This window comes from Symphalangus syndactylus, chromosome 4, assembly GCF_028878055.3.
Source record: "Symphalangus syndactylus isolate Jambi chromosome 4, NHGRI_mSymSyn1-v2.1_pri, whole genome shotgun sequence".
NCBI classification, from domain to species: domain Eukaryota; kingdom Metazoa; phylum Chordata; class Mammalia; order Primates; family Hylobatidae; genus Symphalangus; species Symphalangus syndactylus.
The window spans coordinates 141,619,984-141,634,546 of record NC_072426.2 but is presented as its reverse complement, the minus strand read 5'-3'; the positions used below and the strand labels follow the sequence as shown (position 1 = coordinate 141,634,546).

General features: G+C 36.1%; 1 protein-coding gene and 1 non-coding gene across 13 annotated transcripts in view; one reads left to right on the top strand and one right to left on the bottom strand.

Moving 5' to 3' along the window:
* Positions 1–14,563, top strand: part of DDX60 (DExD/H-box helicase 60) — a 200,900-nt gene that overhangs the window by 3,625 nt on the left and 182,712 nt on the right. For 11 of the 12 annotated variants that reach the window (XM_063638363.1, XM_063638362.1, XM_063638367.1 and 8 more), the window contains exons 2-5: positions 3,060–3,169; positions 3,359–3,428; positions 6,218–6,407; positions 7,691–8,032. In XM_063638363.1, the coding sequence (XP_063494433.1) occupies positions 3,166–3,169; positions 3,359–3,428; positions 6,218–6,407; positions 7,691–8,032 (606 nt within the window). In that variant the 5' untranslated portion in view covers positions 3,060–3,165. Of the gene's footprint in view, positions 1–3,059; positions 3,170–3,358; positions 3,429–6,217; positions 6,408–7,690; positions 8,033–14,563 lie in introns of those variants that run through there. The other variant, XM_063638369.1, reaches the window with a different exon arrangement.
* LOC129481475 (small nucleolar RNA U13) lies at positions 3,631–3,734 on the bottom strand. Its single transcript, XR_008657461.1, has one exon. It is a non-coding gene; the product is annotated as a small nucleolar RNA U13 (small nucleolar RNA).

The following is a 14,563-nucleotide window of genomic DNA, read 5'->3' as shown; positions in this document are numbered from 1 at the left end:
TACATTTAAGTAGCTTGAAAACACAATCAGAGGTGATATTATTGTTCCAATTTTATAGATAAGTAGACTGAAACTCAGAGATGGTAAATACCTTGTCTAAGTTTATAGAAATATAGTATATTTCAGAACCAAGATTAAAATGCAAGTAGTCGGCCAACAGTGTTCATTTCTTAAACCAATTCTCATATGGCCTGACTTCCATTTCTTTGTACCTTTTCTGTCTTTCTCTTTATTCTCGGAGCTCTGCAATTTTAACAAGTTGTGCCTAGGTGTAGTTTTCTCTTTTGTCATTATTTCTACTCAGTAGTTGGAGAAACATTTCAATCTAAACATATTATGTTGTTCTTTAGTTCTGGTCTAATATTATTATATTAGTTTAAGTATATATCTTTGATTATTTTTATCCCCACTCGTTTTGGAATCTTAGTTATCTCCTGCTAGAATTACTAGTAGGGGGAGGAAGAGCTTATTGACTTATTTCTGTATATTTTAGTATTTTTGGAATTTTTTCATCTCTTTGTCTTTTACTTTTATCCTTTACAAAATTTCCTGGACTTTAACCCACCAGATCACTGACTTAAAATTCCAGCATGCTCATTTTATTGTTCTGCACATGACTTTCTTCTTTGTAAAATTATGTTTTAAATGTGTACGAACACTTGCATGCATTCTCTTTCTCTTTCTCTCTCTAGCAGCCTGTTACTATTTTATGAGAAATATTTTTAATTCTTTGAAAGCAGTAATTAGAAAATTTTGAAGGTCTTTTCTGTCTCTGCATCATGCTTATTCATCTGGTTTCTTATTTTTGCTTTTTTTTGTGCCTCAAATGTCTATTGGTACTAATTTGTGTGTGTGTGTGTGTGTGTGTATGTGTGTGTGTGTGTGTGAGTATTCAATCATCAGTTACTACAGGTGGCTGGATCTCTAGCATGTCTCTCCCTTAAATGACAGAGAAGTGGGGGTAATGACTGTGAATTCTGTTTAGGTGTTAGGGCTTGCATGTGTTGGAGCAGAGGTTAATAGGGTAGCTCTAGTATAGGGTATATAAGAAGAAAGCCTAGGGTATGTAAGTCTACTTTAGTATAGGGCATGTAAGAGGAAAGCCTATTAGGCTTTACACGCATTGTCTTACATACCCTGTCCTATGTCATGTAGAGCAACCTGTAGGATCTCAAACTCCCCATAGGCAGGCTACGGAATCCCTTGATTGTCAAATTAAGGAGGGATTGCCCATTAAGGCAGTTTTATTTTGTCACCATAGCTATTGTTGAAAGTTTCACAGTGTTTAACAGGCACCCACGTCTCAGTCATAGTTATATTTCATTATAAAAACTGTATTATTCCTTTTAATCTATATATACTCTATAATCTTTGAAATAAGACAGTAACTGGGTGAGTGAGAGACCATACTTGTGCTTGTGTCTCCATTAGAGTCCCTAAACATCCCAGCCCACAGTAATTCCATTTTTCTTTAAACTTATTTGTCATTACAGTCATATACTTCCTTGCATTATTATTGTAATATTTAATATCAGCATGTGCATCACCATTATTTGTTCCTTAATATCATGGAATAGGAATCTCTCTCTCTCTCTCTCTCTCTCTATCATATCTATCTATCTATCATCTATATATCTGTATCTATCTATCATCTATCTCTATCATCTATATATCTATATCTATCATCTCTATCTATGTATCTATGTATCTATCATCTATATCTATCTATATCAATCAATCAATCTACTATCTATCCATAAATCATGTATGTATCTACCTGTTTCACAGCCCTAACATATTGAATGGCAAATGTCTCAGTATTTAGTGTCCATGACAAAATGCTCAAGTGCATTTTCATCTACCTCCTTGGTATTTTCTTCTCTATTACCTTTGCAGATTCTCCCTCCTCTCTTGATATATTAAGTATTAGTATCTTCAAATGTGGATTCTTAGTACTCTTCTCCCATGATGCTGTCTCTCCCTGTCCAAGAAAGCTCATCTACACCAATGGCTTCATTTACCATTAATACTCAGATTACTTACCTCTTCAAATCTAGTCCAGACTTTGTATTTGTCCTCTAGACTTGTGTATTTTAATACTTACATATTATGGCTTGTGGGAAATCTTGAAAGCAAGTCAAATTCAGGTGGTTCACAAATGCAGCCATAATCTTTTCCTGACATGTAGCCTTGTTCTAAAATTCCCAGCCCAGGGAATGGCCTAGACATCCATCTTGTTACTTGAGCTAGAATCTTGTGTCATCCTTGACAACCCCCTTTCCTCTCTTCTCCATCCACATCCAATCCAGTTCCAAATTATGTCAAACTCATCTCCTAAATGTCCTTCAAGTAGATCCACATCTCTCCAGCTTTATTATCTCAGCTACCATCAAACTATATTACATCAAATTATCATCATTACTCTCCTGCGCAGTAACTTTCTTTCTGCTCTACTAAGATGCTTAGTAGATCCTATTTATTCTCTATATTGTAGCTGGACCAATCTTTTCAAAATGCAAAGCCAATCACAATACCACCTGCTTAAAATCCATCAATGGCTAATTTTTGATTCTAGGATGAAAAGAAAATTCTATAACATGACTTCAAAGGCTCTGCGTGCCCTTCTATTTCTCTTGTCCTCTCTAGTCTTTTCCTTGATGGTCTCCACTCCAGCCCTACTGGCTTCTTTCTGGAATCAATGTCACCCACAACCCTTCATGCCACTGAGCTTTTACACATGGTATTCTGGTATTTCCTCTGCCAGAAATGCTACTTTTTCTCTTTTTGCCTAATTAATTCTTGTTTATTTCTTAGAACTCAGCTCAAGCATTATTTCTTTAGGGAAACTTCCTCTGACCTCTTGACTTTGTCCTTTTTGCAATGTTCCATTGTTTCCATGATTATCTGATTAATAATTATCTTTAAGCTCTGTGAGAACTGTTGGCAATGTTGATTTGTTCATTCTTGTATTCCTTGTGTCTAATATTTTGCTTTACATATAGTAGTCATTCAATACATGTTTGTTGAATAAAGACTCATTTTCTTTTCTTTTTATGCAGGACTGCCATTTTCATTAAGAACTGCCACTTAGAGTTACCAAAGTAAAGGATATTTGCTACCTTTAATACTTGCCAGTTCAGGTTGGAGGCACAGGCAGCAGCAAGAATGGGTAATTTTCCACTTAAAATATTTATAGATTATAAAACAATGTTACTCTGTAAACTACATAGATTTAATGGAATTAAAATAACCACATTACTGTTTTACTTTCTTGAATAATAACTAAATGATAGCTCCTGTAAAAAGGACCAATTGAAAAATAACCCATTCTCTTTCTCTTTTTTTTTTTTAAATTTAGAAAGAAATGTTCTTACAACATTTTCACAGGAAATGTTCCAGTTAATTTTGAATGAAATGCCAAAAGCTGAGTGAGTATTATTATAGTAAAAAGGACGGGAAATCATATATCATGTTCCCTGTATGTCTATTTGGCCTTATACTGATTTATAGACAGTTGACCATTGAACAGTGTAGGGGCTAAGGGCACTGAACAACTATGCAGTTGGGAACCCATGTTTAACTTTTTAAAAATTATTGTTAATTAATTTTTATGTATTTTTTCTAAATTCATGCCAGACAGATAATGAGATAACTTTGTAACAAGGGTTGAGTAGGGCACATCCAACACATGCACATGAAAACCCAATCATCACATTTATGAACTACAAAAGGATCGTGTTTAACTTTTTACTTCTCCAAAACTTAACTGCAATAGCTTTCTCTCTGCTCTACCAAGAAGTTTGCACCCATCCTATCTATTGTCTATCTTGTAGCTGGACTAGTCTTTTCAAAATGCAAAGCCCATCATAGTGCCACCTGCTTAAAATTCATCAATGGCTAATATTTGATTCTAGGATGAAGAGAAAATTCTAAAACATGCCTTCAAAGGCTCTGCCTGCCCTCTTGTTTCTCTGGTCTTAGTATAGAAAGTTAAGAAAATCATAAGGAAGCAAAAATGTATTTATTAAGTGGGAGTGGATCGTAACAATAGTGGCATCTTCAATGGTGCCATCCCCCCAGACTTTCATGATGTTCTGTCTATCAGGGTTCTCTTCCATAGCATTGACAATTCTTTCCATAGATTACTGTGTGTGTAATGAGCCTTAAAGGTTCTTATGACACTCTGATCTAAAGGCTGAATTAAAGACATTTTGTTTGGGGGCAAGTAGACCACTTCAACATCGTTGGTGTTGAACTCATGGAGTTCTGGGTGGCCGGGGACATTGTCCAATATCAAAAGAGCTTTGAAAAGCAGTCCGTCACTGGCAAGGTACTTCCTGATTTCAGGGACAAAGTATCAATTTAACTCATTGGGAAAATGTTTCCTCATTGTCCAGGTCTGTTTGTTGTACTACTGAGAGACTGGCAGCTGGTGTTTATCTTTTCCCTTCGAGTCTCAGGAGTTGGCAGCTTTGCAGATAAAGACAGGCCTGAAGATAAAACCAACTGCCTTTGCACAATACAGTAGAGTTAGCTTATCCCTTCCTGCCCTAAATCCTGGTGCTCACTTTTGTTTTGTACTAATAAATATTATTTGTGACTTTTTTTTTCAGAATAATTTCATTTGCATTAAAAACCTATTCAAGCAGATATTGTTTCCCCTCAGTGATTTTCTTCTGTCTCTTAGTTGGCTGAAACTGCTTCTCTTGTTATCTTGACATTTTTAAAGCCAAACTTCTTTCCAAAATTATCAAACTGTATTGTGCTGGTATTAGATTTTCCAGCTTTAGATATTTCGTCTTCCTTTTGCTTTGTCATATACTTTGCTTTTTCTTGAATCATTTTAGAGTCTTTTTAGACAATCCCACACCCACATAAAAGCTGTATTTTTAATGTGAGATAAAAAAAAGTCTTTCACAAAAAATGCAAGATTTTTATGACTGCTGCAACAATGCCTTCACTAATTTCTTTAAAAAAGTTTCTTTACAGTGGTCCTTACATTAGGTTTATTTATCTGGAAGTGGTGGGCAACTATAGCTGCAAACATCAATCTATGACACACATCAGGCAATTCAACTTTTTCTTGTAATGTCATGACTTTCTCTGCTTTTTGGGAACACTTCTGGCATCACTAATGGCACCTCATATGGGTTCCATGGTTTTATTTAGGGTTTATGATATTGCAGTAAACATGATGGAAAAATATGCAAGAACCATGAGAGATCACTTTTTATTGTGTTTGGAGAGCAGTTTACTGGAGAGGAACTGCTAACTCACCACAATACAACAAGAAGTGGCTACAAAGTTATTACAGTAGTATAGCATATACTAGAGTTAATTTTATGCAGTTGTGATTTAATAGTGCAGCTTAGCATTTGTTTACACTTCTCTCAACTCTGAAAGGTGCCATGTTTAGTCTATAAGTGCATGCATAAGTTTAGATAATTTTTAACTTTTACAATAGATATGTGTATATTTTATGGCAGTAAATGCTAAAATAGACTACATATACTTTATGCATTCATGACATAGGTAACTTAAAATTTTTTTCATATTTGTAGGCTGCACGGTTTGTCTGAGAGTTTTTTCAAATAGTCACAAATTTTCACAAATTTTTCTAATATATTTATTGAATATATAGTATACATGTATCAGTGTATACATATATCAGTATTTATATTGGTGTGTATCTATATTATATATACATATATAATATATATCTATATATAGTATAGAATATTATATATAACAGTATATAGAACCATGTACACTATTATATATATGTATATATGATTGTTCAACATGGCACTTTTAGAGCTATATGATAGTGAATAGAAACAGTTTCCTCTTGCTTCATTTGTCTATAGCCATCAGTGAATCCACTTGTAAGGGGCTGAGATTGATTAAGCAGAAAATATATATAATTTAGGTTTATATGCCGGGTACAAGTACTAGATTCATGGTCCAATCAGGCTGTGCCATATGGCTTTGGATAATTTGCTCTCTGAGCCTAAGACATGAATAATCCTGCCTTCTTCCTGTGAAGGATAGTTGTGAATGTAGATATATTTGAAAAGCCTTAGTGTAGACACTGCCATGAGACAGCTCAGCAAATTAAGCTATTGATGATAATGATAATGAGCTAATAAGAATGATGCCTTTTTGGAACATGATTTAATGCATATGTGATTTTTGTTTTAACTGTTTTTCATTTTAGATATTCCAGTTTATTCAATGATTTTGTTGAATCTGAATTTTTTTTAATTGATGGGGATTCATTACTTATCACATGTATCTGTGAGATATCATTTAAACCTGGGCAGAACCTCCATTTCTTCTATCTGGTTGAACGTTATCTTGTGGATCTCATTAGCAAAGGAGGACAATTCACCATCGTTTTCTTCAAGGTAACATGACAGTTGAGTTCTTTTTTATAATATGAGCACTAAAACTAAAATTTCCTAAATTATTTTATATATTTTTTCTTATTACAAAGTAGATTATATCTATAAAAGTTCAGAAAATTGAAAGGAAAGAAGAGAAAAAATTACCCACAATCCCAGTATTCAGAAATCACCACACATGAGATTATGTTTTATTTGAATGAAGAGAACTTTATTGTAAGGACACACGGGATCATGAGAGAGGATGAGAAAGCTCCTCAATAGCAGCCCAGTTGAACTCTGCATTCTAGTTCTCCAGCTCTGAGAACTACTTCTGTTTTCAAAACTCAGCAGGCAATTTATATGAGCCCAGAGGAAAATATATCTGAGCCTAGGGACAGTCGTTAATAATGCTTTGTTGGCTGGGCACGGTGGTGCATGCCTGTAATCCTAGCACTTCGGGAGGCTGAGGTGTGAGGATTACTTGAGCCCAGGAGTTTGACACTGCAGTGAGCCATGATTACGCCACTACACTTCAGCCTGGGTGACATAGTGAGACCCAGTCTCTAACAATAATAATCAGTGTTTTATTATGGTTTGTTCGAGGTATTTCCAAAATAATACTATTTTTGGTTTGCTTTTTTATTATGAATATAATTAATATAATTTTTAACAATTCAAATAAAGATGTATATAACCACTATCACCCTTCCTAATCCTATACCTAAAGGTAAAGAGCTTTGGTGTGGGTCTTTTCAGTCATTTTGCATTCTCAATTATTGTTACATTTCTGAACATGGCTGAATGCTTGCCAGCCATGTTTTGCATAAAGAGCTAGGCTTCCGATCTAATGTTTACAATCTAGTTGGCTGCTCCAATTTTGGTATGCTGAGACAATCTCAGTTGCTTAAGGAGGGTTGCAGTAACCTGGAGCAATCCTCTAAAACACAATGGTTCACCTCAGCTTTCTGATGCAGATGATTTATATCAACCATTTGCTTTCTGTTCTTTTTCTTTCTGAAATGAGATTGTAGAGGAAAAGAATTAGAAAGTGGGAAGGGTAAGCATGATAAGCTCCAGGTATTAGGTGCCTGCTTAAAGGAGACACATGCATTTAAATCCAAACTGTGATTTTTTTCAGCAAATATCTGTAAGATGGTAGTAAAGTTTAAGGGTCTATTTCCCGACCATCAGACAGAACAAAACTGTTGGATTTTATTCCTTCAGTGCCTTTAATGATGTGTTAGCCAACTAAATGATTAAATGATAATTTTGAAATAAAATGTACCTCACCTCCTCCTCCACAGGATGCCGAGTATGCGTATTTCAACTTCCCTGAACTTCTTTCTTTGAGAACTGCTTTAATTCTTCATCTTCAGAAGAATACCACCATTGATGTTCGAACAACATTTTCGAGATGCTTATCAGAAGAATGGGGAAGTTTCTTGGAAGAGAGTTACCCATATTTCCTGATAGTTGCAGATGAAGGCCTGAACGAGCTACAAACACACCTTTTCAACTTTTTAATCGTTCATTCTTGGGCAAGGAAGGTCAACGTTGTACTTTCCTCAGGGCAAGAATCTGATGTTCTTCGCCTTTACGCGTACCTTCTTCCAAGCATGTACAGACACCAGATTTTTTTCCAGAAGGTAATTCACATCCAAAAGACAATTTCTTCCAGAAATTTTCAAAATGTTCTGAGTTACTTGACTCAATTTTTTCTCCTCCTCCTCTAGGAAATTATCAGAGGTTTAACAGATAGGTATAACAATTAATAATATTAAGTAAATAATGATAATGCAAATGCGGTCATTTATCAAACACTTATTGTTATAAAATTGTGCTTGGTATTTCTCATGAGTAAGTTTTATTTAACCTTAAAACCAATATTGTAAGGTAGGTGTTAGTATTGTCTGTGTTTTACAGATGTTGAAATAGATACTAGAATCAGTAATCTGCTCACCAAACACACCAAATGAATAGTAGAACATGGATTTGAAAAGACACAGTCTGACTCAAGCCCCTATGTCCTTAACCACTGCATAATATATTGACCTCAAGGTATTGAAGGCCAGAAATGCATGGAATTTGGCAAAAATTATGCCCCTGTTGCTGAGACATATTGACAAAATGCTATTAATATGGTAGCCTTTAATAAGAAAACAATGGAGAAGGTCAATAAAGAAGGAAAATAACTGAAGTAGGCTTATTTCTTATTATTAAGTAATCAATAGGAGAATTTTCAAAGTTCCTAGAGTTCGAATTCCATGATGTTATTATTTTGATACATTAGTATATTTGACAATTATTGTATTGAAATTTTGGGAGTAAATACGCATACATATTTATAAATTACTATATTTATGTATAAAATAATAAATGATAGCTATAATAATATAATATATAATAGAAATAATTATAACAAATTTATTTACATAATTATAAATAAAACAATACAGTACCATATAGTAAATTAATAAAATTAGTACATTAAATAATAGTTATTTATAAATTACTAAATTTATTTATAAAATTATAAATATATCCAGTTTCTGCTTATTTTTCACTACTGATGGTGAATTGTGAATATGAAGGCCATTCTTTTATTCATCAAAATAATTTTTGAGACAAAACATTTGTCACTGTTTGAGAATTGTGTCATACTCCTCATGTATTTGGAAATATTCACATGGTTGCCATAAAATAAGATAGTTTATATTGCATTAGTTAGTACAGTCATGCATCACATGGATACATTCCAAGAAATGCATCATTAGACGATTTCACTGTTGTGTAAACATCATTAGCGTACAGACACAAACCTAGATGGTATAGCCTGTGACACCCTTAGGCTATCTGATATAGCCTACTGTTCCTAGGCTAAACCTACCTGTTACTGTATTGAATACTCTAGGTAATTGTAACACAATGATAATTATTTGTGTATCTAAGCATATCTAAACATAGAAAAGGTACATTCAAAAATGGTATAAAAGATTAAAAATGATGCACTTGTATAGGGTACTTACCATGAATGGAGCTTGCAGGACCAGAAGTTGCCCTGGGTGAGTCAGAGTGAGTGGTGAGTGAATGTGAAGGCTTAGGACATTACTGTACACCACTGTAGATTTTATTAATATATACAGTATTCACTTTGGCTACATTAAATTTATTTAAAAAATACTCTTTTCTTTAATACGTTAACATTAGCTTACTGTAATTTTTTATTTTGTGAATTTTAATTTTCAAAAATTTTTTGACAGCTGTACAAACACATTATACAACTGTACAAAAATATTTTCCTTCTTTATTTTTCTTGAGACAGAGTCTCACTCTGTCACTCAGGCTGGAGTGCAGTGATGTGATCACAGCTCACTGCAGCTTCCACGTCTTGGGCTCCAGTGATCCTGCTGCCTCAGCCTGTCAAGTGGCTGGGATTACAGGTGCACACCACCATGCCTAGCTAATTTTTGTATTTTTTGTAGAGACAAGGTTTTGCCATGTTGCCCAGGCTGGTCTCAAGCTCTGGGGCTCAACCAGTCTCACTGCCTCAGCCTCCCAAAATGCTGAGATTACAAGTGTGAACCACTGTGCCTGGCCTTTCTTTTGTTATATCATTATTCTCTCAGCTTTTTTTCTATTAAAATATATACTTTTTACTTTTTGAGCTTTTTTCTTTAAAGAAAAAAAGATGCAAACACACACATTAGCCTAGGCCTACACAGGGTCAGGATCATCAACATCAACTGTCTTCCACCTCCAGATCTTGTCCCACTGGAAAGTCTTCAGGAGCAATAACACACATGGAGCTGTCATCTTCTATGATAACAATGCCTTCTTCTGGAATACCTCCTTAAGGGCCTCCTCAGGCTGTTTGGCAGCTGTTTTTAAAATATAAGTGAAAAGAGCATACTCTAAAATAATAATAAAGTATAGTACAGTAAATCATAAGTCAGTGGCAGTCATTTTTATCATGATCAAGTATTATATACTGTACATAATTGTATATGCTGTACTTTTGTTGTTGTTTTTTTGGAGACAGAGCCTCACTCTGTTGCCCACGCTGGAGTGCCGTGGCGCGATCTCGGCTCACCACAACCTCTGCCTCCCAGGTTCAAGCGATTCTCCTGCCTCAGCCTCCCAAGTAGCTGAGACTACAGGCATACACCACCATGCTGGGCCAATTTTTGTATTTTTAGTAGAAACGAGGTTTCACTATGTTGGCCAGGCTGGTCCTGACCTCATGAGCCGCCTGCCTTGGTCTCCCAAAGTGCTGGGATTACAGTCGTGAGCCACCACACCCAGCCTATGCTGTACTTTTATATGCCTGGCAGCACAGTAAGTGTGTTTACACCAGCCTCTGAACACTTGAGTAGTGCATTGCACTGTGGTGTTATGACATCACTAGACAGTAGAAATTTTTCAGCTCCTTCATAGTCTTATGGGATCACCAACATATAAGTGGTCTGTGGCTGAAGGAAACATTGTTATGTGGCTCGTGACTATTATTAAACTATTTTCAATTCTGGTTGCCTACTCTGAGCAGGAATAGCCCTAGGATGCATTTTTATATTGAGAGGAAGTACTGTTATTAATTATCTCATTTTACTCTGTTAGAGCAATTTCTAATTCTGAGTTTTAAGAGTACCTACACATATCCTGTCTAATCTTTCCTTAAGAATACTTTTTTTTTTTTTTTTGAAAGAGTGAGTCTCGCTCTGTCGCCCAGCCTGGAGTGCAGTGGTGCGATCTCAGCTCACTGCAAGCTCCGCCTCCCAGGTTCATGCCATTCTCCTGCCTCAGCCTCCTGAGTAGCTGGGACTACAGGCACCTGCCACTACGGCTGGCTAATTTTTTGCATTTTTAGTAGAGATGGGGTTTCACCATGTTAGCCAGAATGGTCTCGATCTCCTGACCTCGTGATCTGCCCGCCTCGGCCTCCCAAAGTGCTAGGATTACAGGTGTGAGCCACCACGCCCGGCTGAATAATTTTTTTAATGAAGGATTTTATTTTTGTTAAAATAATCTATTTCCTAATTTGTTGAATATTCACCTTAAAGAAGTTATGTTATTAGTCAATTTGAGGATTATGTGAAATATGATTAAAAATACAATGCATATTGAAAATGGCTGCTGCTGGGTGATAGGTACCTGAAAGGGGGTTATGCTATCTTTTATTCATGTGTATGTTTGAAATTTGTTAGGTCCACTTTGTGCAGAGCTGAGTTCAATTCCTGGATATCCGTGTTAACTTTCTGTCTCGTTGATCTGTCTAATGTTGACAGTGGGGTGTTAAAATCTCCCATTATGATTGTGTGGGAGTTTAAGTCCCTTTGTAGGTCACTCAGGACTTGCTTTATGAATCTGGGTGCTCCTGTGTTGGGTGCATATATATTTAGGATAGTTAGCTCTTCTTGTTGAATTGGTCTAATAGACATCTACAGAACTCTCCACCCCAAATCAACAGAATATACATTTTTTTCAGCACCACACCACACCTATTCCAAAATTGACCACATAGTTGGAAGTAAAGCTCTCCTCAGCAAATGTAAAAGAACAGAAATTATAACAAACTGTCTCTCAGACCACAGTGCAATCAAACTAGAACTCAGGATTAAGAAACTCACTCAAAACTGCTCAACTACATGGAAACTGAACAACTTGCTCCTGAATGACTACTGAGTACATAATGAAATGAAGGCAGAAATAAAGATGTTCTTTGAAACCAACGAGAACAAAGACACAACACAGCAGAATCCCTGGGACACATTCAAAGCAGTGTGTAGAGGGAAAATTATAGCACTAAATGCCCACAAGAGAAAGTAGGAAAGCTCCACAACTGACACCCTAACATCACAATTCAAAGAACTAGAAAAGCAAGAGCAAACACATTCAAAAGCTAGCAGAAGGCTAGAAATAACTAAAATCAGAGCAGAACTGATGGAAATAGAGACACAAAAAGCCCTTCAAAAAATTACTGAATCCAGGAGATGGTTTTTTGAAAAGATCAACAAAATTGATAGACCACTAGCAAGACTAATAAAGAAGAAAAGACAGAAGAATCAAATAGATGCAATTAAAAAATGATAAAGGGGATATCACCACCGATCCCACAGAAATACAATCTACCATCAGAGAATACTACAAACACCTCTACGCAAATAAACTAGAAAATCTAGAAGAAATGGATAAATTCCTCAACAAATACACCCTCCCAAGACTAAACCAGGAAGAAATTGAATCTCTGAATAGACCAATAACAGGCTCTGAAATTGTGGCAATAATCAATAGCTTACCAACCAAAAAGAGTCCAGGACCTGATGGATTCACAGCCAAATTCTACCAGAGGTACAAGGAGGAACTGGTACCATTCCTTCTGAAACTATTCCAATCGATAGAAAAAGAGGGAATCCTCCCTAACACATTTTATGAGGCCAGCATCGTCCTGATACCAAAGGCTGGCAGAGACATAAGCAAAAAAGAGAATTTCAGACCAATATCCTTGATGAACATTGATGCAAAAATCCTCAATAAAATACTGGCAAACTGAATCCAGCAGCACATCAAAAAGCTTATCCACCATGATCAAGTGGGCTTCATCCCTGGGATGCAAGGCTGGTTCAACATACGCAAATCAATAAATGTAATCCAGCATATAAACAGAACCAAAGACAAAAACCACATGATTATCTCAATAGATGCAGAAAAGGCCTTTGACAAAATTCAACAACCCTTCATGCTAAAAACTCTCAATAAATTAGGTATTGATGGGACGTATCTCAAAATAATAAGAGCTATCTATGACAAACCCACAGCCAATATCATACTGAATGGGCAAAAACTGAAGCATTCCCTTTGAAAACTGGCACAAGACAGGGATGCCCTCTCTCACCACTCCTATTCAACATAGTGCTGGAAATTCTGGCCAGGGCAATCAGGCAGGAGAAGGAAATAAAGGGTATTCAATTAGGAAAAGAAGAAGTCAAATTGTCCCTGTTTGCAGATGACATGATTGTATATCTAGAAAACCCCATTGTCTCAGCCCAAAATCTCCTTAAGCTGATTAGCAACTTCAGCAAAGTCCCAGGATACAAAATCAATGTACAAAAATCACAAGCATTCTTGTACACCAATAACAGACAAACAGAGAGCCAAATCATGAGTGAACTCCCATTCACAATTGCTTCAAAGAGAATAAAATACCTAGGAAGCCAACTTACAAGGGATGTGAAGGACCTCTTCAAGGAGAACTACAAACCACTGCTCAGTGAAATAAAAGAGGATACAAACAAATGGAAGAACATTCCATGCTCATGGGTTGGAAGCATCAATATGTTAGACCTAAAACCATAAAAACCCTAGAAGAAAACCTAGGCAATACCATTCAGGACATAGGCATGGGCAAGGACTTCATAACTAAAACACCAAAAGCAATGGCAACAAAAGCCAAAATAGACAAATGGGATCTAATTAAACTAAAGAGCTTCTGCACAGCAAAAGAAACTACCATCAGAGTGAACAGGCAACCTACAGAATGGGAGAAAATTTTTGCAACCTACTCATCTGACAAAGGGCTAGTATCCAGAATCTACAATGAACTCAAACAAATTTACAAGAAACAAACAAACAACCCCATCAAAAAGTGGGCAAAGGACATGAGCAGACACTTCTCAAAAGAAGACATTTATGCAGCCAAAAAACACATGCAAAAATGCTCATCATCACTGGCCATTAGAGAAATGCAAATCAAAACCACAATGAGATACCATCTCACACCAGTTAGAATGGCCATCATTAAAAAGTCAGGAAACAACAGGTGCTGGAGAGGATGTGGAGAAATAGGAACACTTTTACACTGTTGGTGGGAGTGTAAACTAGTTCAACCATTGTGGAAGTCAGTGTGGCGATTCCTCAGGGGTCTAGAACTAGAAATACTATTTGACCCAGCCATCCCATTACTGGGCATATACCCAAACGACTATAAATCATGCTGCTATAAAGACACATGCACACATATGTTTATTGCAGCACTATTCACAATAGCAGAGACTTGGAACCAACCCAAATGTCCAACAACGATAGACTGGATTAAGAAAATGTGGCACATATACGCCATGGAATACTATGCAGCCATAAAAAATGATGAGTTCATGTCCTTTGTAGGGACATGGATGAAACTG